This window comes from Erinaceus europaeus, chromosome 18, assembly GCF_950295315.1.
Source record: "Erinaceus europaeus chromosome 18, mEriEur2.1, whole genome shotgun sequence".
NCBI lineage: Eukaryota > Metazoa > Chordata > Mammalia > Eulipotyphla > Erinaceidae > Erinaceus > Erinaceus europaeus.
Genome location: NC_080179.1, coordinates 22,010,030 through 22,033,776, shown reverse-complemented (window position 1 = coordinate 22,033,776; position 23,747 = coordinate 22,010,030). Strand labels below are relative to the sequence as shown.

The 23,747-nt window shown below is 40.7% G+C and overlaps 1 protein-coding gene across 1 annotated transcript in view; it reads right to left on the bottom strand.

The window, feature by feature from the left end:
- Positions 1 to 8,213: 8,213 nt before the first annotated feature.
- Positions 8,214 to 23,747, bottom strand: part of LRP2 (LDL receptor related protein 2) — a 201,822-nt gene continuing 186,288 nt past the window's right edge. The window contains exons 70-79 of the mRNA XM_060177750.1: positions 23,086 to 23,262; positions 20,465 to 20,584; positions 18,117 to 18,207; positions 17,267 to 17,334; positions 16,945 to 17,062; positions 16,046 to 16,175; positions 14,022 to 14,123; positions 12,933 to 13,040; positions 10,014 to 10,085; positions 8,214 to 9,861 (exon numbers count right to left, since the gene is read on the bottom strand). Coding sequence (XP_060033733.1) covers positions 9,700 to 9,861; positions 10,014 to 10,085; positions 12,933 to 13,040; positions 14,022 to 14,123; positions 16,046 to 16,175; positions 16,945 to 17,062; positions 17,267 to 17,334; positions 18,117 to 18,207; positions 20,465 to 20,584; positions 23,086 to 23,262 — 1,148 coding nt within the window. The 3' untranslated portion in view covers positions 8,214 to 9,699. The remainder of the gene's footprint in view (positions 9,862 to 10,013; positions 10,086 to 12,932; positions 13,041 to 14,021; positions 14,124 to 16,045; positions 16,176 to 16,944; positions 17,063 to 17,266; positions 17,335 to 18,116; positions 18,208 to 20,464; positions 20,585 to 23,085; positions 23,263 to 23,747) is intronic.

Here is a 23,747-nt window from a genome sequence, read left to right as displayed (position 1 = left end):
CTCTACAGCCTGAGAGAAAATTGCCTTCTTCTGTGCACTGCTGTGGTTTTCCTCCTCTTTTGGATAATTAATACTACCTTGGCAGTCCTTAAAAAAAAAAAAAAGATTTATTTTTCCATTAAAGAGAGGGTGAACCAGAGCATCACTCTGCCACATGTGGTTGGTCCATTAACATTTGCACTTTCTGGTCTAGGGCTCACATATTCCTGCCCTCTCCGTCACTGGATGGGATATCTGAGAGAGAGAGTCTCTGTATAAGAAGAATTCAGTTTCAGTTGTGATACTAGTCCAACCAGAGAGGTGGCATTCAGGTGTGTGTGTGGGTGGGGGGTAGGGTGAGGCATGAGCTCTGGCAGCCAGCTATAGCTCAGGGCACCAACTGTTTTGCTAAACTGCCTTCTCATTGTCTCCTCTCTCAGCATCGAAAGTCTCTTCAGAGAGAGAGAGAGTAGGTTTTTGATAGCTGAAGGGTGAGCTCTCTATCCCACTCCCCACTCTCCCCTTCTCAACCCTGATATGGTCATAATCTCTACTCTGCCACATGAGGGGACCTCTTCCCAAGCCTGACCAGTTTCTTATGGGATCCCTAAAGAAGTACTTCCATTTCTGGTTTCTCTAGTCCCTAGTGTTACACTTCTTTCCCTACTTTTCTCTGCCCCTTGACTAAGCTGCTTTCTAGGACATGGATCCCAGGTGTCCTTAGGAGCCTGGCTGGGGGAGGATATGAATGCTCAGGCGACCATCTTCAAGATGTCCCTCGCTGCTGAAACTCAGCCAGCTTCTAGACCAAGCCAGCTGGGTGCTCCTGCGTTCTGCAGGTTGAGTTTCTCCCTTACCAGGGTACTTTTCAAGAATGTTAAGGAGCTGAAGTATCTTTAGTCTCCAGTTTGCACTCATTACAATTTATTCCAAGCTTTTCGCACTGAGATTGTCAGCCCCAGAATCTATCTTCCTGTTCTCTGGGGGCAGAGGGCAAGCTTTCACACCAAGTCTTCATTATTATGCAAGCAGAACTCCCCAGTGCCCCTCCCCCTCACCAAAACAAATCATGTTTTGTATGAATTTAAAGGACCAGCACAGAAGGGTTTTTATTCTGAGACACACTCCATTAATCATTTGGACTTGACAATGAAATTCATGTTGAAGCAACGTGTCAGCTGGTGGCTCCTGTCCCCCTTCAACTAGCAAGACCCCCTGGACCCCAAATGTAGCTCATCTGCGAGCTAATTGCACTAGGCTCAGTGCTCTGGTTTGGCAATGGAATATTCACACAGCCGTGAAAGAGGAAAGACTACAGAAGCTAGACAGCAAAATCTTCCTGCTTTTCTGGGTGTAGAATTCATCCTGGGAAAGTTCCTAAAATAAACCACATGTGTTGGCATCGCATCAGCTCCCATGAGCCCTTTCCCAGGTACCCACTGATCACTCCACAAGCTTTCAAGGTCTCTGGCTGTTTTGTTTGTTTGTTTTTAATTTATTGAATAAAGACAGAAATTGAGAGGGGAGGGAGAGAGACACAGAGACACCTGCAGCCCTGCTCCACCATTCGTGAACCTGCAAACTGCAGGTGGGGGCCAGGGTCTTGAACCCAGCTCCTTTCTCATGGTAAACTGTGTGCTTCATTGCCAGACCCCAGGCATCTGGTTATTCGAAACTCCTAGTTTTGCACATCTTTCTCTGGCTTTCTCTGCCCATTTAATAAGCTTCCTTCTAAGACATGAGCTCCAGGGCCTTTTAGCTAGGACCCTACTCAGGCTAGCCCACCCCTCATCTGACTCTAGGCACCAGCATTAGACCTATTACCCCAATTTGACTGTCTTTTTACCTAGATCCATCTTCTTACTCAGTCAGAAAAGGAAACCACTAGATGGACCCAACTTTTTTTTAATTAATTTTTATTTATAGAAAGGAAACACTGACAAAAACCACAGGATAAGAGGGGTACAACTTCACACAATTCCCACCACCAGAACTCCATATCCCATCCCCTCCCCTGATAGCTTTTCTATTCTTTATCCTTTTGGGAGTATGGACCCAGGATCATTATGGGGTGCAGAAGTTGGAAGGTCTGGCTTCTGTAATTGCTTCCCCACTGAACACGGGTGTTGGCAGGTTGATCCATACTCCCAGCCTGTCTCTCTTTCCCTAGTAGGGGAAGAGGGGCTCCAGGACACATTTGTGGTGTCATCTGCCCAGGGAAATCTGATTGGCATCCTGCTAGCATCTTGAACCTGCTGGCTGAAAAGAGAGTTAACATATAATGCCAAACAAGTTGTTGACTAATCATGAACCTTAAAACTGGAATAGTTCAGATGAAGAGTTGGGTGGGGGCTCTGTTTTATAGAGAGTAGGCCTATTTTAGTTATATTCCAAAGGACCCATATCTATACTAGGTTTTTGTTTTGTTTTTGTTTTTTCTGAGCCTGACATCTAATATGCAGGTGGATCCAAGTTATTGTCTAGGGAGATTTTATCATGGCTAGAAAAAGAGAGCTAGAAAGCTGGATTAGGGAAGACAGTGGCTCCCAAATATGGGAAAGGTGTATAGATATTGTTGACTATAAACCCCATTGATTTGATCTGATCTAGGGCCCATATTCAGCTTAGGAGCCTATGTGACCTCTGCATCCCTGTAGATCTGAGCTCACATTCTGTGGTCATGCGTAGGAAAGTTCTAAACTGCCCCAATTTCAGGACCCATCTTTCTCAGGTGGAACATAGAGTATGTTGTTCAGCCTCCCTTCGGAGGATGGAACATTGTCTTCTGTTGTTGATCCTTGTTAAGGGTAAGGTCCTATGGGGACCCACAGAGGGGTCTATTGTGTTGTTCCTGATAGAGGTGAACAATAACAATGAACAATAACAATAACAACTTTCATGCCTGAGACTCTGAGGCCCCAGATTCAATTCATGCCACCAGCATAATCCAAAACCAAGGAGTGCATTGGTCACAACTTCCCACAACCCCCTTCTCCTTTTATCCATTCAAGCATAAATAAAATATTATTTTCAAAAAAGAAACCATTAGAATTAAATCATGATGACATGTGAAGGTTGACTGTGCTTTCTCTGGCCCTCCCATGGATATTGCAGGAGCAGGAAAATGTTCAGGTGGGTGAGAAGCAGGGTGTAGGGAAGTGTCTCCCTCCCAAGAGCCGGAATGATTTCTGCTGTGTTGCTGTGAACACTGGCCATGGTCTAGTGTATTCAGCCAGTATTTCAGTCCAAGAACACTGTTGTAAGCATGGGTTTTGTTCCCAGAGCTCACATGTTCATGCTTTACCTCAATTATCGATAGTTTTCATAATAACACAGTAACTTGATACTGTCATAGCCCCATTTGAGCTCATAAAAAAACAAACAAACAAAGAAAAAACCAGGGGGCAGGTGGTAGCACACCAGGTTAAGCACACATAGTGCAAACTGTAAGGATCTGGGTTCGAGCCCCCAGCTTGCCACATGCAGGGGGTGTTTCACAAGCGGTGAAGCAGGTCTGCAGGTGTCTGTCTTTCTCTCCCCCGCTCTCTCTGTCTTCCCCTCCTCTCTCCATTTCTCTCTGTCCTATCCAACAAAAACAGCAGCAACAACAATAACAGCAACCACGGAAAAAAGATGGCCACTAGGAGCAGTGGATTCATAGTGCAGGCACCAAGCCCCATTGATAACCCTGGAGGCAAAAAATAAAATAAAATAAAATAATAATAATTAAAAAAGACCAAGGACCTGGAGCTTAAATGACACACTCAAGAGTATGCTGGTCCAGTAATGGGAATTGGACTCCATGTCAGGCTCTCAGTGATGTCTAAATTCGTGTCATCTCACTAAGCCCAGACACCTACAGGCTTTTCAGGCTGGTGAAATTATTAAACTATAATATCAAACAGAGTAGTAGCGATACAATATTACTTGCATACCTACAAGGAATCTATATAGACATGTAGATTTTAAAACCAGTGATGCAAATTAGAAGCGGGTCTCAAGCTCAGGAACAGGATGGAGGCCTGGGGCTTCAATGAGAGGGGGGACAGCAGGCTCACAGAATGAAGTGCAGATGCTCTGGATTCAGGAGTTTGCCCTGCACTGTAACAAAGTTCTCCAAAGGAAAGGTTAAGTCTGGGGCCACATGGCTGTTCACCTGATTGAGTGCATAAATCACAACACACAATGACCCATGCTCAAATCCCTGGTCCCCTTCCTGCGGGGGGGGGGGGGGGGGGTGAAGCTTCATAGTGGTGAAACAGTGTTGCAAGTGTCTCTCTCTTTCCACCCCACCCTCCACTTCCCACTCAACTTCTATCTCTATCCAAATTATTGCAGGTGTGTGTGTGTGTGTGTGTGTCTTTCTTTCCTTCCCTCTCACCTTCTGTCTCTATCCAAATTAAATGAATACAATTTTTTTTAAAAAGAAAGGTTATGCCTGGTAAGAAAGTTAATTCTGGGGAAGTTCCCAATTTTTATTCTTTGGGGTAGTCAATAGTTTCTCAGTAGCAAATTCAACTCTATCGTACCTTTTGTATTTTCTTTCTTTCTTTATTTCATTTTGTTGCCCTTGTTTTTTATTATTGTTGTAGTTATTGTTGTTGTTATCGCTGTCGTCATTAGACAGGACAGAGAGAAAGGTAGACACCTACAGACCTGCTTCACCGCCTGTGAAGCGACCCCCCTGCAGGTGGGGAGCCAGTAACCAGAATCCTTACGCTGGTCCTTGTGCTTTGCGCTACATGCGCTTAACCCACTGCGCTACGCCAGACTCCCTTTATCGTACCTTTTGAGGCAAAACCTGAAGTCACTGGCTTCACTGTTCACATTTCTCTGCTTCTTTGTTCTCCAGGAGACTTTTCTGTGTGATTAGACATAGGGAGACACACTCCACTAATATTCAGCCTGTCGTGGCAAATTCATTTCACAACAGAATAAATCAAGGCCGGGGGGGGGGTCTGTTTTATATTTAAATGCTAATTGTTTACATGAAAAAATGGTTAATGCTGGTTGGCACAGCTAGTCAGTTGACTTGCTGCTTCTTGGAGAATCCAACACTCAGTTCTTCTTGGAGGGAGAAGCCAATACACAATTGGGAAAGGAGTGATTCAAAAGCCTAAAGGGTTCTCTCCCAGGACTGAGGTTCATTTCCTCAAGGGGTTTGATAATTTACAAGACAAAAACGTGAATGCACCTGCATTGATTATTCTGCGCTCAAGAGAATACAAGTCACTGAAGGCTTTCCTTGGGTAGGGAGTGCTTTTGTTTGGTTTGTTTTTAAGAGTTATTTGATGAGGGGGCCAGATGGTAGAGGAGCGGGTTAAGCGCACACGGCATAAAGCGCAAGGACCAGCTCAAGGATCCTGGTTCAAGCCCTGCATCCCCACCTGCAGGGGCTTCGCTTCACAGGCAGTGAAGCAGGTCTTCAGTTGTCTATCTTTCTCTCCCCCTCCTCTCTCTATTTCTTTCTGTCCTATCCAACAATGACAGCTATAACAACAACAATAATAACAACAAAATAAACAAGGGCAACAAAAGGGAAAAAATAGCCCCAGTAATAACCCTGGAGGGGGAGAAAAAAAGTTTTTTGATGGAAGAGAGTGATCAAGAACAGAGCACTGCTCAGCTCTGTCACATGCAGTGCTGGGGGTAGAACTGAGGACTCAGGCTTGCAAGTCTTGTGTTCTTTTACTGAGTTTTCTCCCTGGCTGAACAGAAAGTTCTGAGTGGATTTAGGAAAAGTTTGAAGACTAGGAAGCTACTGGGCAGTAAGGGAAGAATGGAATAGAGGAGAGGATGTTGGACCTGGGTGAAGCGAGGTAAGTTCCTTGTTAGAACCTGCTGAGGCCTATGGTACAGAGAGTAAAGCTCGGTTATCAACACTTACCATCTGTTCAGACTTTGCACAAGGCACCTGTTTCCTCATTTATCAAGTATAGTAATAGTCTGCTTTATATGGTTGTTGGGAAGATAATATTAGTTAATATTTTGGAGGTGCAGAGAAGGGGTCTTGGCACCTGAGATTAAATGAACACATAATATTGTTGTTGTTGATACCAAGTAGAAGTCACTGAGAACCTACTAGAATTAAAACAGAGGAAGCAAAGATAAGATTTCCATAGGTTATAAGTACTTTGTGTTATGATTTGTAATTTATAAAGCATCTTCCCATGTGAAGTTTCAGTTATCTGAGCTGTGAAATGGGAAAACAAAGAAATAATAAAATAAAAAAAAAAACCCAGCACTTCCTGGATAAGGCTTCCAGTAGAATTAAGTGAGATACTTAAATGAAACGCTCAGCAAATGCTAACCATAACTATTTGACATTCACTGGAAAGCTAGTAGATACACACTCAATATTAGTTGAGTAAATGAATAAATACTGTCACTATGGAGTCTATTATCTTTTTTTTTTCTTTGCCAGAAACTATTTAGTGAAATTCAGTGTCTGGTGCAAGGTAGATTAGTTGCTTAGGGAAAGTGGTGTGATTCCAGCTACCACTTTGCAAGCTAGCAGAGCTTGAGCCAGGGCCTGATGGTCACTGGCTGAAATCTCAACATTGGCAGGTCTATACTCCACAGACCACAGCCTTGACCCATGCTGAAAAGTATCTCCTATGGGGGGGGAGTTCCTGCTTATTTGGACAGATGGGGCCAGGCTTATTGTTTCCTGCCATCTGTTCATAGACTCTGACCAATATATTTGAAATTTCATTCTCTCTCAAAACGCTTCTAAGAAGCCATCTAATTGACAAATAAAAGCAAAAGCTCCAGATACCAGAACAGTGACTAGAAAATTCAAGTTTTATGTTTTAACATGTGTAGTTTGCAAAAAAAAGTGAATTAAGTTTCATTAGGATGGCATATCATGATTTTTTAATATTGCCTTTCAGTTCATTTGGGATGCATTGGATCGACCTTCTCGTGGTACATCTCGTGAGTACCCATTTATTGGGGAAACTGACGATCCTTCCTAGCCGACTGAATCCACATGGATCCCAGTCACTTTCAAAGCCAGCAACAAGCAGACATCAGGCTCAACCTGACGCTATTGACTGGCTACGGAAGAAGGGCAAACGCTAGAAGAAGAAAGTTCATTTGTTCTTTAATCCAGTTACTGGTTGGTAGCTTGACATTTTATCGAAAGTCAGCAGGATGCCATGGGCTCTACCCAGGTTCTACCCCTCTAGCCAGTCTCGGTCTCTGGTGAAGGCCCTTCATGCACCCAGAGCACCCTAAGTCCTCCACAGCCTTGTACCCAAGCTCCATCTTGATTAAACTGTGATTGGGTCATGGTCAACTCTTTCTGTTTCTACAACCTCCTAGTTACCAACATATCCCCCTACCATCCCACAAAACACACACACACACTCATACACACACGTGTGAGTGCACACATTAGATTGCTTTGAAGCAAACTGCAGATGTGAAGCATACAACTTTATGCTCTCTGCTCTTAAAGGAGCTTTCTGAAAAATACATAATCACACACTATCCTTCTTATAACTTGCAGCTTGTGACCCGGATGAAGGCAGTGGGCGAAGGGAGAGGTCAAGGCGAAGCCAACAGCCAGAGATGCACACAGGGATTTTCTTAGGCTACCTTGGAAAATGTCTTCATATTTTTACCCCAGAGCAAATGCACCTGAATATCAATACTGAACAGAACCCTCTCAATCTGTGACCATCCTTGCTGGTTTTTGTGTTTTTGCTTTTTATCTCAGTACCACAGCTCCATGATCACTTAGGTGTAGGTACTTAATCTAAGCTCTAGTACACAATCAGGTCCAAAATGGGGTACTGGTGCTATGCTGAGGGTTAATATAGCAGACACAGAGAGGCTGACATTGTCTTGTAATGATAACTAAGGGTCAAATGTAACTCAGTGGTCAACTATGCATACTTCTCACGTATAAGGTCCTGGACTCAATCCTCAGCAGGAAGAAGGAAGGAAGGAAGGAAGGAAGGAAGGAAGGAAGGAAGGAAGGAAGGAAGGAAGGAAGGAAGGAAGGAAGGGCAAGCAGTTAAGGGCATGAGCCACCCAGCATTCTGTTGGGACTCAACAAAACCACACGTCTAGGGAGATAAGTTGTCAGTCCTGTCCTGCAGAATGCCTTGTAAATTCCTCCCTTCCTCCCCCATTCCTAGGTTACTCAGTTTTCAATGTACCAAGCTCTTACTTAGCACAGCAAAATACAAGTAAGTCATGATCAACAATTTTGAGAAGCACAGAAGTCTGATAAAATACACATTTATTAGAAATTTTTCAGCAGCATCATTTCAATTTGTTTTTCTAATCAAAGTACATTTCAAAGTAATTAAAATAAGTCCTCAAAATACAAACAAAAATATTTTTGATAACAGGAATAAAATAATCAGTAGTATATTATACATCTATCCATCCATCCTTCCATCCATCCACTCATCCACCCATCCATTCATTGTTTGTAAAATGTGCAATGACTGCACAGTCAAGAATGCTACTTAGTATCAAGTTGTATATTCCTGCCATGGTTCCAGTTGTGGAGACTATATCAACTATATAAGAGAAAAGATAGGCTTGACAGTACATTCGGATACAAATATATTTAGTCAAAGTAAATTAAAAGGCTCAATAAGAATGGTTTCCCTTTCTATTAATGCTCAATTTAGGAGATAAACAGTCATTACAATGGTATTTTCACACAGAGAAACAAAAAACCCAGTTGAAACTTTGCTTAAAGTTTTTGTTTTGCACCTTCATGAGAACACAGATTTGGCTCTAGGAATTCAGCTACTGAGCTTCGGTTCCTAGCGGCAGGTGACTGCCTGAGGTGCCCCGCTAGGAAGGACATACATTGTCTTATGTCCCATCAGGTAAAAGAGTTCATTCAAGTCGACACAAACTTTCCACAGACGATTTGCACTTTCTGAAAATACTCTCACAGCATTACATGCAAGTATGTTTGGCTTGGCAACTAGTAAGATAACACTATGCAATAGAACATTCCAGTTGGAAAAGGCAAGGCAAAGGCAGAAGGCTGAGTGGGAATTGCTTTCTTCTTGTTCTTGTTTTTGTCTCCTTCTCCTCCTCCTCTTCCTCCTCCTTCTTCCTCTTCTTCTTCCTCCTCCTCCCCCCTCCTCCTCTTCTACATTCTACATTATCTGAGACATCTGCTAAATCCAGATGTCTACATAACACACATTGCCCTTTATCAATACACTTGCTCATTAAATTATATGTGAAATTCAGCCTTAAGTAAGTGTTGGTATGTGAAAATGGGCTTAGAATGGGGCTGAATTTCTCCCCTGATTAATTCCACAAGGAATGTGAGTCGTGCCTCTTGCTTAGATATGACCTCAGGCCTCAAGTCACTTTCTCTCTTTAATTGGATCTTTCACTGTGATGATTGCCCAACACATCAAGCAGCTACATAGCAAATTCAGTGATGTGATAATTGTTCCAAAATTTACAAATGTACAAGATATTGATAGCACTGCCTTCAGAAAGCTCCAGTGCAAAGATATACATATAGTACATATTGTAAAAATATGGGACGGCATAAGAAACAAAGAATAGAAGAAAAAATGAAGACATAGTTTCCACAGACATTTGCAACCACAAATAAACTGGGGAAAATATTTTTATAATGTATGAATGTTAACTTTCTTTCATCTGTTTGTAAAAAATATATGTGCAAAAAGTAGATTTTTTCAGTTAGTCCCTAAATAGTGAGGGTGGCTATACATCAGAGTCTTCCCTAACAAGGTTCGCTGTGTCTTTGAAAGTGTCTTCTGTTGCAGAATAGGATGGGGTTGGGTCTCTTTTTGGAGAGATTTTAGCTGAATCAGGAAGAGGTGATTGTGGGCCTTCTGCAGCACTGTCCCTTGGGTCATTTCCCATCTAAGGTCACAACAAAAAAGAAATCAGTTACTCCTCCAATGTGAAGATGGATCATTTACCAGTTTGCTCAAAATAATCTGAGTTTTCATTCAAGTTAGTCAAATGAGTTATTTCTAAAATGGTTTGTGCTAAGAAAAGGTATTAAAAATTACCTCTGCATAAGTTGGATTTTCAAAATTGGTGGTTAGCTTTGGTTTTCGTTTGAAGATGTTCCATTTTGTGGCCTACACGAAATGAACAAGACAGAAAACCTTCAGTAAATAATTTTTTTTGGTAGGTCCCCTGCCCCCTCAGTCCAAGTCTGAAAATTTCTTCTCTGGGAAATAGCACAATGGTTATGCAAAAAGGCTTTCATGCCTGAGGTTCTGAAGCCCAGGTTCAAGTCCACCATAAATCAGAGTTGAATAGTTATGGTGGTGGTGGTGTGGTGGTGGTGGTGGTGGTGATGATGATGATGATGATGAAGGAAGAGGAGGAGAAGATGACTATGAGAACAGAGAAGGAGAGGAGAGGAGAGGAGAGGAGAGGAGAGGAGAGGAGAGGAGAGGAGAGGAGAGGAGAGGAGAGGAGAGGAGAGGAGAGGAGAGGAGAGGAGAGGAGAGATTTATTCTCATTGAAGGTAAAAGCAATTTGGGACCTAAGACCATAGGACTTGGCATATGAGGTAAACTGTTCAGATGGAACAATAACACAACTCTGAGCTCTGTTCACCCAAAACTTTCTAAACATTTCCTTGATTTGAAATGGGTAGTTTACAAAAATCTGTGCTCATCATGTCTAAAAGCTTTGACAGAAACATTCAAGAGAGTTGCCTAAGACCTAGATGAAGAGACCCAACTGTAACTCTCATTTCTCAAGTATCTCTTATTTCTCAAGCATCTCTTTTCTCCCTTCCTCCTGGAGCACCATAACAATAGAGATAAGCACTGAGTGTTCATTATGAGTCAGGCGCTATCCCAAGAGTTTTGTAAGCTTCTGATTTAATCTTTCCAACACCTCTATGAGGGAGGTACTCTTCTCACTATTTTACAGAGAAGGAAACTGAGTTACAGCAAGATCATAAATTGGAGGTAGAAGTGTAGGCAGTGACTATATGACTCAGAGCCTCCAATATGGCCTTTGACTGTGGTAGGTGGTTGACCTCTGTCTTCCTGAAAAGTTGCCTGTGATGGTGTGCTGACTATAGCTCTGGCTGGAAGCCTGGCAGGAGAAAGGCAACAGACAGGGAGTTAAGGCAGCCCAGGTTCTTATGGGGGAATCTCTTGTCCTGTGAAAATTGGAGGGGTTTGATGATTATTGTTCAAGTCAAAGGTTGAATCAGCCCCCACAAGCTCACTAGACTTAATGGGATAATAAGAAAAACAATGTTAGGACCGGGTGGTGGCGCACCTGGTTGAGTGCACAGGTTGTAATGCTCAAGGACCTAGTTTCAAGCCCCCAGTCCCCACCTGCAGGGGGAAAGTTTTGGGAGTGGTGAAGCAGGGCTGCAGGTGTCTTTCTGTCTCTTTCCCTCTCTTCTCTCCCTTCTGCTCAATTTCTGACTGTCTCTATCCAATAAATAAATAAAGACTAAAAATTTAAAAAAAAAGAAAAAGAAAAACATTGAGAAAATATCAAATCAAACTGGCATTGCCTTTGGGAGCAAATTATGTAGCATATTTTGTATCTGTGTAAAATTTGTTTTCAAAATTCACTTGTTAATAATTTAAAGAAAAATAGGCAATTCTCTGAAAACTATGGAGTTGAAAGTTCCTTTCTATGACAATGCATCTCTCCGTGTGTGTGTGTGTGTGTGTGTGTGTGTGTAAAGGGGAGACACTCAGAAGAAGTAGGTGTGACTTAGAAAAGAAGAGAAGACAGGTCTATAGAAAAAATAAGCAAATACAGATAGAGATAGGTAGTTAAAGAAGTAATAAGCAATACAGTCTCCAGGGGGAGGGAATGCGGACACAGAACTCTGGTAGTAGTAAAGGTGTGGACTTTCCCCCCTGCTATTTTATAATTTTGTAAATCAATACTAAATCATTAATACCAAATTTAAAGTTCCACCAGTAGTGTTTTGTTGTTGTTTTTAACCTTTTAATTTTCAGTATCAAAATACTATATGCTTGGCAGTATGGTTGGTCAGACAGTTGGAAGGTATGAATTAGTGGCACCTAGTGGTCAACATAGATAAGAGCAGTAGTACTGGAAACAGAAATGGAGATGTAGACCGTAAGAAAGAATTTTATATGCGTTTCTACTTATTTATTGGCTCAAGACAAAGAGAAATCATTAAGAAAGAGGAGTATGGGGGGGTGGGGTGGGAAGAGAAACATCTGCATCATGGCCTCACCACTAGTGAAGTTTTCCCTTGAGGTGATAGAGGCTTGAAGAGGTTGAGTCAAGAAATCTGTTGACCCCCTTCTTAGTTTTTCCACAGTGAAATTTATCATGTCACAAAGAATGCCATTCCTATCTCAGTGTTAGAATGTAGCTTTAATTGGTGAAAAATAAATTAATGGTCTTCTTTCAAACTAGAGCACTGACTATCTCTGGCTTTCTGTGGTATCAGGGATCAAACTGGAAACCTCGGGTTTAACATACGAGCGATCACCAAGCTCAAATTCATGGTCTTTAAAAAGGATCTTTATTGGGAGTCGGGCGGTAGCGCAGCGGGTCAAGCACACATGGCGTGAAGCGCAAGGACCGGTGTAAGGATCCCAGTTCAAGCCCCCATCTCCCCACCTGCAGGGGAGTCGCTTCACAGGTGGTGAAGCAGGTCTGCAGGTGTCTACCTTTCTCTTCTCCTCTCTGTCTTCCCCCCGCCCTCTCCATTTCTCTCTGTCCTATCCAACAATGATGACATCAATAATAACTACAACAATACAACAACAAGGGCAACAAAAGGAAATAAATATTAAAAAAAAAGAAAAATCCTTTTTAAAAAAAAGGATCTTTATTAATGGCCTACACTAACCTTTAGGCTGGGTGCTTCCCAGGGTCTACCTAGTTTTCCTAGGATTAATAAACTCAGTAGTTTCACAGTTCTTTCCAAACCCAGATCATTTTAGTAGACAGCTTTATGTTACCTGAGTTTCATCTGCACTTGGAGAAGTTGGCTTTTCGTCCGGAGTCAACTCAGAAGGGTTTATGGGAATACCATAGTTCTTGTTATCCACATTCTCAGATGGTGTTATCTTTGAATATATTGAAAGTAACCAGTCAATTTTAAATGAATTTGGTAATAAATGTATTTCCTGTAGAGTTTCTTATCAACACATTGGTACCATCTCTCATGTCTTAAGCCTGCGAGGCACTTCACTAGTACTTTCCTCACTGAGCAATACAGGAGCAATGTATTCACTGTACCTCCTTTTGGATAAAAGATACACTGACTGTATATTGGCAACCAAATCCTCAAAAATCAGTATAAGTTATTCTGAAACTTATTGGTAAACAGAAAATTACTTTGAATCATCAAAATGACAGTGGCAAAGTCAGAGAATTCAACACAACTAGATTTTTTTTAAAAATAAGTTACAGTTGAATTTATACTCAAGACACTTTCTCTCTCCCTCTACCTTTTCTATTTCTCTATCTATCTGAATGGGGGAAGTGTCCTAGAGCAGTGAAATCATAATGAAACATTCTTCCCTTCCTTAATCCATACTCCTATATCCCTCCTCTCAGAGATGAATGAGTAATATGGTATTGCACCAAAGAAAACTCAGCTCTCTGCCTGTCAACTTTGGAGATCTTTGTACTCTTCAGAAAAGTATAAGAAAAAACAAACATACTTTCAATCACACCCTTGTGATTATCAAGTGCAAAAAGAATATACCAAGACCCCCAAATCTCTACACAATGACCTAATAGTCATTCATTCATTTCATATATATATATCAGGCACTATTTCCAGAGCCTCAATAGACTCATATCTTATCTCTTCCTCTGACCACTCAGGATGAAAGGCTCTTGGTCTCCAACACGGCTGCCAAACTTCAACAACGATGCAGCAAAAAGAAGATTCCGACTGTTTTCAGATTTTATGTCCTCAAGTTAGTCCTGTCACCGTGGACAGGAAAGTTGGAGAACTAGCCACAACACTTCCTTCCTTTTAGAGGGAGGGTTAGGAGGGCTTCAAGAGAAGCAGCTGAAAGAAAAGACTGCTTTCTCACCTGGGTTGGCTGAGTCACCGTGACAGTACTATCCCTGGATGCATACATTGGGTTCTCAAATATTATAGGCTGCTTCCCCATTTCCATGGCAAAGTGATCACTCTGGTGAGGGGAAAAAAGATCATATCATACCCGCCTGGTTCCCACACAGAGGAAGATACCTTCCTCACACTCAGAGATCTGCTAGGTGTTATGCCAAATGTACCCAAAAAGAACCAGTAAACATAGAATAAAATCCAAAAGAGGCATAAAACCTCCATTATAATAAGCACTACGGAGAGCAACTATGGTAAATACACTGCTTCATCAGCTCGACTAGAAATACACCTCCTCTAGCTGTGTCTTCTTTGACTTCTATACAGATGACTGACTCTCTTGAGGACTGGGTTTCCACAACAGAGAACATTATCGGTAGTGAAAAAGCATGAAAAAAACATTATCTTGTCCTTACAGGCAGTGACTAAAAGGGAAGACTTGGGGCAGAGAGAGAGAATACTAAAAATGATTCTGTGATACTGATGCAGGGATTACAGTAGACCCCTCATAATGTATCCATTTGGCCCTTAGAGGGGGGTAAAAAAAAAAAACCCCATCTTATCTGTGGATACAGTAGGGGGTCAGAAAGTTCAAACGTCTGCCATTTATTTATTTATTTATTTATTTATTTATTTATTTATTTATTTATTTTACCAGAGCACTGCTCAGGTCTGGTCATGCAGGGGATTAAACCTGGGACCTCAGAGTCTCAGGCTGGAGAGTCTATTCTCTCCTCCACCCACCTGACTATTACTCTAAATAGGCAGAGTTGCAGTTTGAACCAAACCCTAGGAAAAAAATATATTTCTCCCATTCTCTCTTTTACACATACAAAATGTCAGCAAATAAAAATAATATTCTTCTGTCGTCTGGGAGGTGGCACAGTGGATAAAGCACTGGATTCCCAAGCATGAGGTCCCAAGTTCAATCCCTGGAAGCACATGTACCAGAGTGATGTCTTGATTCTTCCTCTCTCTCCTGTCCTCATTAATCAATAAATAAAACCTTTAAAAATAATAAAATAATATCCTGCTTTGTCCAGGCAGTTGGACATCTGCTGAGTGCACATGTTACCATGTAAAAGGACCTGGTTCAAACCTCAGTTCCCACCTGCAGGGAGGAAGCATCATTAGATGTGAAACAATGCTACAGAACCCTCCCTTTCTCTCTCCCTATTTCTCCTTCCCCATCTCAATTTCTCTGTCTTATCAAATAATAAATACAATTTAAAAATAATAATAACATCCTGCTCTTTGCCCCACCTCTTTTCCTAAGAAGCAAACAAATACTTAATTTTTTAAATTAAATTTAAGACCACATATAATTCCAAATGAATACTGATACTCAGAACAGGGGTAAATTTCAATTTTATTACTAAGACCTTTAGACACATTTCTGAAGCAGGCCCAATGTTTCCTAACTTTGTAAATTGAAGACTTTATTTGAGAAGTATATGGTATGTCATTCTTCTTGGAGATAATTATGTTATGTTTTTAATGAAAAATAAAAAGTATTGGGAATTTTGTGGAATTGTACCTCTCTTACCCTATGGTCTGGTTGATCATTAATATATCAATAAATTAAATAAAGGAAAGAGACAGAGAGACACATGCAGCCTTGATTCACCACTCACAAAGCTTTCCCTCCTTCAGGTGCGGACTGGGGGCTCACACCCAGGTACTTGTGAATTGTAACATATGTGTGCAACTGGGTGCGCCAGCTCTTAGTCCTGTGGAGAGTCTTTTAATAACAGGATTTTGCTAGCACCAGCATATCCTTATCTATGACTAGCATTTAATTTTATTTTCACTGCCATATTCAACTTTTTAGGAGAATGTTTATTTTCAAAGTGATGATAGTTGGTAACTTCCAAAAACTAAAATAATGAACGTTTCTGTGTTTACATACAAGAGAATAAAAGTGTAAGCTGAAGTTCCAAATAAATAAATAAAAAGTATTCTAACAATGAAAATGACATCCTTACTCACCAACACAATGGAGGTGTCAATAACTGATTCAGGCCCAAAGCCAGAAATTCCAATATCCATGTTGACATCATCCCCTGATCTGAAGGTCACCCCGTTTCCATTTTCAGGGGATTTAGTAAGACTACTTAAGCTGAAAGGAAATAATTAAAATGTCATCTTGGTTTTTTGGATTTTTAAAAACATTTTTAATAGTACCCTTGTGTCAGTATTACTAAGTTTCAATTCTATTTTATATTACTAACGCTCAATCCCCACTCTAAATTTACAAAGCAAATATGGTGGTAAGTTCTCACAGCCACCTGGAAGGGTTAAAGCACAGTCCTTAACACTGGACATATGAGAGGGTCAGTTTGGCCCCAGAAAGAATAAAGCAAGCGAGAGAGTGAACACACACACACACACACACACACACACACACACACACACACCAGTGCAAAGCAGACTCTAATTTTACCTGAATGCCCATAAGTAAGCACAACTACTTAGAATATAAAATATGGTTTGTCACACAGAATTCAGACATACATGAAAGACAGTGGGTTTAATGTAACTTCCTTAAATCCTCAATACATTTTGCATTTTTTAGACCTACTTAGTTATTTCATATCATAGAGGAAAATCAGAGCATCACTTGCTAACACATGGCACTAGGGATTGAATTGGGGTCTTTACACTTGCAAGTGACCCTAGCTGCTGAATCCCCTTACTGCTTTTTGTCTCTGAAGCATAAACTGTTTGCTTGGCTCTGAAAAAAAAATAATCTAATGTTTTAAAAATAACTTACAATATGCATAAAAATCACCCCAAGTGATCCCTATTCACATTGTAAGTTATTCACATGCTCACATCACACTGAGTTCTATAATCAATATTCAATATTCAATCAATATGAAACTGACCTTGGCAGTTTGGGCAGAGAAGGCAAAAGGGACCCAGTTTTTCTATAGTGGAAAAATCCAAATGCTGCCAAGACTACAATAATGATGATCAGGAGGAGTGTCAACAGCACAGCCATAGCTGTCAATAAATAAATAAATGAATGAATAAATAAATAAACAAATACAAGGAGAAACAGACATATCAATGCACAAAGAAGGAAAAGAACCAACTGAAATGATAGCATAAGCTGGAGACAAAAACCAAGACTGGCTTTGAGCAACTTAGAAATGTGATATGGCCACAGTGATGCATGTCTAGGTCATTTTTAATCTTTATGCTTACTTGTTCCTGGAGGAATGCCTTGTGAAAGCCCTATTTCACAATACTCTCCTGTGTAGCCAATAGGACACCTGAAAGAGAAGGAGAATCACTCACAAGCCGTTGTAATTGTATATACATATATATTCAGGGAGAAGTCTGACTGAGGAACTTACATAGTGGATAGATAATATTATCAAACATGCTTTTTGTTTGTTTATTCTGTCAGGAGATAATGAGGAGAAAGAACAGTCATCTGACTTTGGAAATTCAGTCTCAGCAGAGTAACTGAGGCACCTACAGTCAGCCTTTTCAAATAAATTGATTTGGTATTTCCTCTAAGCTGCAAAATTCTTCTGGGGGAGAAAAAAAAAAACACACCACGGCTGGCTGTCTTTTCCCCTTTGATATGCTTTTATAGTGTTTTTTTAAAGACCTCCATTCTTAGTAATCTTCTTCCTCAAGCTTTTGCCCAGACTCTCAGTTTACCATGAGGGCCTCACAGCACTTCCCACAAAACAAACAAAACAACCACAGTTGACCATCATTAGTAAAATATAATCTGGTATTTTTCTATCTCTGTTCCTCAAGTGTGACCCACAATTCTGTGGCATTTCTGGGAAGTTTGCTAGAAATACAGAAACCCTGTGAGTGTGAGGTAGACATTTGATCTTACGCACATCTTAGTCTAAGAATCACAGCCTTACTTCTCTGTGGACCCACACCACCACCCCCAACAACAACAAAAGGTTAAGATGATGTGAAAATTAGTGAACAAACCAAGTCCCTATGCTTAATTTCATGCTACTGTAAGGTCTCAGATTCTCCCAAAGGAAACAAGGCCTACTGCTCAGACCTCAACATTCAGACTTACTTGCATTTGGGGAGATCATTCTCATCAAAATAGCAATTTCCTCCGTGCATACACCTGCATGGGGGGGACATGCTGATAGCACTTTCGATGGCTGCAGAAAGGGAAAGCCATGCATGTGTTAGTCAGCCATACTCAGCAAAGCACAAAGCACCCAAAACCATGCAAACCAGCTTCAGGCCTGGAGTGAGGAAGGGTGACATGGGAGGGGTGGGGATAAGGGTGTCATGTAGGCTCCCCATCAATCTCTTATTATCCTCTTAAATCATGGAGCTTCCTTACCAGTGACAAGGTATTGGAGAATAACAAACATCAAGTGGATAGAACAACTTAGGGCATCTATCCCATCGCCCCTCCCAACAGTGGAAAAAATGCACTGTAGCATGTATATTAATCAATAAAAGAAATCTGTGCTAAAATAACTTCTTGGGACACTCACATTCTCATTTGAAATTTTCAGAATTCTCCTCAGAGAAACCAACTGAAATCATACCTTGAAGCCTCAACTACAGGCTCCAAAGCGTCAGAGATCAACAGACGTAGATACAGTGACGCTCAATAATCAACTAGCTAGAGAGCACCACATTTCAAACGTCCTCCCAAACTGGACTTCTTTATTTTATCATTCTTTTTAATTTTTAATTTAATTTATTTATTATTGGACAGAGACAGAGAAATTAAGAGGGAGTCAGAAAAACACCTGCAGCTCTGCTTCACCACTCAGGAAGCTTTCTCCCTGCAGGTGGGGACGAGGGGGCTGAGCCCAGGTCTGTACACACTGTAATGTGAGCACTTAACCACCTGGCCTCCTTGCCCTGGACTTCTGGCCCAGCTCAGACTCCAGTTACTTGTTAAATGTGCCTAAGAGGTCATCATCATTAGTGCTCTCATGTCTTATACCTGATGCCTGATAGGTGATCACTTGAGCTTACTTGAGTTTACCCACTTGGCTCAGATAATGTATTTGAACCTTTTCAAGGTTTACAGTATCAGTGAAGGCGTCTCTAAATTCTGTCTCTAAAAATGGCACCTTACCCTCAGCCTTAATAATCTGCCCTAGGCGTCCCTTAACTTTTACTGATAGTATATACTTAATGGGATCTTTATTTCTTGCCCTATTAGAAAATAAATTCAATAAGAAAGATTATTGTCTTTTGTTCACTCATGTTTTCTCTATCACTTAGAATAGTGTCTAACACATAGCTGGTGCTCAATAAATACTTATCAAATGAAGCTATGTATTTATGTAACAAATTATGATTTCCTATGAAATGACTACTGTCCATAATGTGCTTGTTTGGGGTAAGGTTCCTTTAAATGATGCTCTCAATACCATTCAAATGGAAAAATGTAAGTGATGCAGGTAATAGATGAGATAGACAAACCCCTCCTACAATAGCAGAATATATATATGTATGTATATATATCACAATATTCCATCTGCAGCATAAAAAACTTCAAACACTTGACATGATTTTGTTAATAACAGTGCAAAATATGGCTAACTTGAAGTTTCTCCAGTAGCACTGGGGTGATGGGGAAATAGGAAAAAAGAAGCGAAGGAAAGCATTTTTTTTCTTTTTAAATTAATTCTTTAATACCCTAATTTTGCAGCTTGGTTGGGAAGATAGTGCAACCTTGTTTAACTGTTTACTCCCCCTGGTGGCAAAGGATGATTAAGCCTCTGTTTGTTAGCAGTTAAAATTGGAAGGACAACTTTCTAGACATGTTTTAGCATTTAAGGTGAGAATTAGATCTCTGCTTCCTTAGTCTAACTTCCAGTCAATGTTAGATACCAGTTAAAATAGATCCCCTGACCACCCCCCCTTTTTTTTTTCAGTTTTCAAAAATTAGAAATGAGCATCTGGAGAAAAAAATAGTGAGCTCCCTCCAGGACTACCCCCTTTACTCGGTAGTCCCATCCCCAACTCAAGTACCTGGTTCCCCACCTTGAGGGGTTCCAGTTAAGGCTGAATGGATTGAGGGGCAATAGAAGCCCCGTGTCGTGTGGGAAAAGGAGGAAGAGATCTTAAAGAAGACTCGCTCCTCAAACTATCTTTACAAAACAGCACAGAGTAGATTTGAAGGCACTGGATCTGTCTCAGTCTACCTTAACAACAACAAAATTTTAGAAATCACTGAATCATTGGTCCCTCAAATCCCATTTCACTGGGTTTATATTCCCTAAATCCTGAACCCTTTCTAATAGCCAGGCCTGCTCTATTCTGTCACAGACCCAGCACACACAGGTTATTCAGGTTCCTGACGAAGGCAAGGCATTGGTATGGAAGCTAGTAAAGAAGGAAGAGGAACTCTCCCAGGCCGCCATGCTGACCAGAGGATGCCCCTACCTGCATCACACTCAGTGATACTCCCTGTTGTAAAGGTGGATCCTTGAGGACAGGCACAGCTATACCCTCCAGGTCTCAGAAGACAGAGGTGACTGCAGACATTTTTACAGGGGTTGGACACTAGAAAACAATGATGACAATGTTTAGGTTCTGTGGAGGGAACTAATACTCCAGCCAAGGCCACACCCATCAATCAACTGAGTTGGGGCTTTGCCAGATGACAGCAGGGTCTAGGCAGCACCCTAATACCTTCAAACCACAGGCCACATGTACTTACCTTCATTTATCTGCACCATTTCCCCCTCCGAGTGACAAAATCCCTCCCTGTTGCTTCCATGCAATTTTTGTACCACTCCCATATTTTTTCAATTGGCACTAGTTATCTCTTCTGTTGCCCTAATAGGTTGGAGAGGCAGCTATCTGCCTGGTACACTGTAGCACTTCAAAATCTAATCTAAGCAGTTAAGCTAATTCAAAAAGAAACAATAAAGTTCCTTTATGATATCAAGGTTTGTTATTCCTCATATTTGGATAAATCATAATGTATGGTCCGTCAAAAGCACATTTATTCTTCAAGGAGATCTTTCTGCCAGGTTTAAGTTTGACCAAAAAAAAAAAAAAAAAAAAAAGCAAAACAAAACCTTACTTTAGAGATAGGATTATCAGAACTGGCTAGAAGTTATTCTAAAATATTCATTCTAGTTCTAGAAATTCAGATATAAATTGGCCTGGGATGGAGCCCAAGAATTACCATTAAATGTTCCTCCTGAAATCCTAGCATGTGCTAGGAATTCATTCTCAAGCTAACACGCTGTGATCCTGATTCTCCGCCACTGAAAATGGAATCAGAGACAAATGCTAGCTATCAAATGCCAAAAACTTCAAAGTCTGTCTCATTACCATGCAAACAGTTCTTTAGAGTAGAAAATTTCCCACTTGTATCTGATAGAAATCATTTGGAGAATACAATAAAACTACATTTAGGTTCTTGCTCAAAAGGGCTGGGGTGGGATGTAAAAGTCTGCACGTCTGGCCACCTCCCAAATGACACCAATATAGAAAATGTCCCACATTTTATGTAGCAAAAATCTGAAGTAATGGCTCCCAAAATGTGTTCCCTGAAAGCAGGGAAATTTGTTAGAAATACAAATTATTTAGATGACCTCAGGGATTCTGAATTTGCAGCCTTTCAGGTGGGATCCAGACACTGTTCAACATGTTTTCCAGAAGATTCTGGTACATGCAAAACTGAGAATTCCTGCTCTAGAGTACATGTTACTCTGGTACAGCTGAACTGGGTGCTGGCCTACATCACAATCAATCTTTTCCACTGAGCCCAAGCACATCACCTGGTTACGATGTTTCTTCAGGCCTTCTGAAGAATCTCCTTGGCCTAATTATTATGTGGCCTTCTCTATGTAATTCAGAGAAAACTCATGCAGTGTACTGTGCTCTCACATCCTGCCTTAAGAACTGTCAAGCAGGCAAAATGTAGGAGCTTTTAGAACACAAGACCTGTTCTGTCAGTGGGGTCTAGAGTGTTCTGGAGAACAAGGGCTGCCAACAACACAACGTTAGACCCTAGAAAAAGGATTTGCTGCCAGTGAAATGTCCTAAGGGGTCTCAGCTCTGAGTTCCAACTTTCCAAGGCTAAATTACAGTCTCTGAAAAATCAGTGAATGTTAGAAGCCTTCTACTTTGATAAATACACAGGCATGGGGAGGGTGGTGGCCTGTCAAAGGCCATAAAGCCAAAGAATTCTACCTGGAATGAGGCATGATGACAACTGAATCAGAAGAGAAGGATTCCAGTTGTAGGGTAAACAGAACTAAATTAAAAAAGTCATTTCTGAGTTCAAAACTCATCCACCAGTTGTATGATTTTGAGTAGACTTGCATACCTAAAACTTCCCTATTCTCAGATTTCTAATTTGTGAGAGGAGAACAAAACCTTATTCCATAGTTTTATACAATATTAAGGTAGCAAATAGCTGGGTAAACAATAAAGAGAGAATCTGACAAGTAGGATTAGTGACATCTATTGTCTATTTCTTTTTTTTTTCACTTCAAGTATGTCTCGTCTCTTTTTGTCTTAGTCCACATAATGATTTAGGATGACTTAGAGCTGGGAATCTGATGAAACAGAACCCAGAACTAAGGAAATGAGGGAGTTGGAAAAGAGGTTGCAGTGAATATGACTGACATGTTAAACTAAGATTATGTGCCTAAGGATAGCCTGACTACCCAAAACTTGGAATTTCAAAAGTTGGAGTGGATAGACCACCTGAGTTCCATGAAATCCACTCTTGAGACAAATTAGCTCAACTAATACTGTACGGGAATCTGACTATCTCCTGAATTCTGTGACCTACAGGCATAAAGCCGTAAAACAATAGCGAAAACTTATTTTTCTTTTTTTTTGCTTTTTATCTGTTGCTGAAATGCATGACTTCATGTGACCTCTAATATTACCTTTCTCTGATCAAAATACATACACACTGATACACATACTCCTTTCATGCACCAAGAGATTAGTCTATTAATATGTTATCACATTCAAATAATATAGTCATTAATTTGGAACAATAATAAAGGACATTCTATTCCAAAGTTGGTGATTACCTGACAGATTATATCTATGCTGATGAAATATTCGAACTTGAGTGAGCCAAGGATTCACTACCAGCAGTCTCTCATTCTCTTCTTTCCCAAATTTATCTTTCTTCCATACTTCTCCCTTCTCCTTTGATACCCAGTATAAGTGGCTCTCGAAGATGTCCAGACTATAAGGACTCATTGCTGTTTAGTCAGAAGAGGGAAACAAAACAAAGCAAGGTTATGGAGAAGAGAACACTCAAGTCTATTTCTAACCTCATAGATCATTCTGCTGGAATTAATGCACAGCACACAATGTCTTGAGATTGTGGGACATTCAGGAAGACATTTTTATATTGGTGAGCACAAAACTATGATTCACTGAAGATTAAGAGGAGAAGAGTAGACTAGATTGATGTCTACTAGCAGACACACATTGCTAAGGACTTGTACCTTTTAAAGTTGCTGGTTTTAAAACTTGTGTTAACACTATCTTTATATATCTATATATATGATAGATATACTTTTTTTTATGATCCAGAACTTCACTGCTCTAAGCTGGATTTGACAGAGAGACTGTACTTAATAAAGTAAGGAAGGAAGTTAAAAAGTGATAACTAGCAGATAAAAAATAGCAGTAGCCAAACCATCTTGTAAGAACTACGGTGGTTGTGGGAGATGGAGCACAG